Genomic DNA, 1311 nt, shown 5'->3' with positions numbered 1-1311 from the left:
TACTCTCCCCTCCATGTTTGGCAGGGCTGGGCAGGTGACATAAGGTGCTGAAATCAAATGATTAGTTCTACCACTGCATGGTCAAATCATCTTCGTCTTAATTTTGGAGCTATTTTTCAATATTCCTTCCACATCATATCTACACTGGAGTCTGAAAAGGGAAATCAGAAAGAGCAAACAGGTCACACTTTGACTTTGCAGCATCCTCTACCCACCTTGCCCAAGAACAAACTGTGTACTAGGTAAGCAGCCTGAGTCCTCATTAGTGAGTGGGGGGAAGTCTGTGTGAGCAGCCTCTCTGTTGAATAGATAGAGTGTATCTAACAAAAGGGATGACAGATTAGGAGCTGTCTGGTGGCTAATGTACTGTTTACTGCAGTATAAATGACTGGTGTTTGGGAAATGACAGATGGGAGAGAGCACATGTACAGACTTAACTGGATGGAGCCCGGGCGCCCCTCCCCAGGTCCGGCCACGGTCCCAGAGGGTCCCAGTGGGGAATTCCCTGGCGGAGTGGGGGACCAGACCGCGCTGGCAGCTAAGCAGGACCCCCACCCCACCCCCCGGGACCGGAGGGGGCATTTCCAACAACTTTTTAAAATGCGTCCGGGGGGAGGGGAGACCCCCTTCCCGCCCTCCTCTCAGGCCAGTGCCCAGGAGGCTGTGGACACCCCCGCGGCAGGGTGGGGACTCCGAAGCTTGGCCCCCCACTGGCAACAGCACCCAGCAGGCTGCCAGCGACTAGGGGGGCGGGGAGAGAACCCCGCATGGGCCGCGGCGCTCCATGTTTTGATCGCTTTGCACCCGGGAGGGGGTCATGGCGGAGGAGCCCGGGTGCCAGGGGTCGAGTGGCGGGAAAGTTCGTCTTGGGGGAGCTGGGGACGGAGGGCGCAGGCGGGACGAGTCCCCCTCACCACCCCGTCCCTAAAGCCTTTCTAGATCCCAAAGTTCCTGCCGCCCAAAGGGGCCGAGAGAACCCTAGACGCCTCAGGGTGCAGGCACCCCAGCCACCCTCCCCTTCCAACCCTACCCCCACTCGGCTATCCGGGGACCCCACACCTGGCTGGCTCTCCCGGGCTCTGGTCAAGCGCGCCATCTGCTCACTCAGCCCAGCCGGGGCCCCTCAGCCGGCGCAAGGCGCCGGTATTTACAAACTCGGGAAGGAGGCGTTCCTCCCGAGCTGCAGGGAGGCCTTCGGTGCCCAGGGAGTGGACAGCCGGCATGCGCCCTCATCCCATCCCCATCCCCATCCCCATCCCCGGGGCGGGCGCCCAGTCTACGTACATGATCGCGGGGTGCCGGTCGGGCTCC

General features: G+C 60.9%; 1 protein-coding gene across 1 annotated transcript in view; it reads right to left on the bottom strand.

Annotated features, from left to right (window-relative positions):
• Positions 1-1223, bottom strand: part of VWC2 (von Willebrand factor C domain containing 2) — a 28576-nt gene extending 27353 nt beyond the window's left edge. Inside the window, exon 1 of the mRNA XM_006754022.2 lies at positions 1105-1223. Within this exon, the coding sequence (XP_006754085.1) occupies positions 1105-1223 (119 nt within the window). The remainder of the gene's footprint in view (positions 1-1104) is intronic.
• Positions 1224-1311: the final 88 nt, after the last annotated feature.

The sequence above is a fragment of the Myotis davidii genome, unplaced genomic scaffold, assembly GCF_000327345.1.
Source record: "Myotis davidii unplaced genomic scaffold, ASM32734v1 scaffold472, whole genome shotgun sequence".
NCBI lineage: Eukaryota > Metazoa > Chordata > Mammalia > Chiroptera > Vespertilionidae > Myotis > Myotis davidii.
This window is presented reverse-complemented; position numbering and strand designations above follow the sequence as displayed.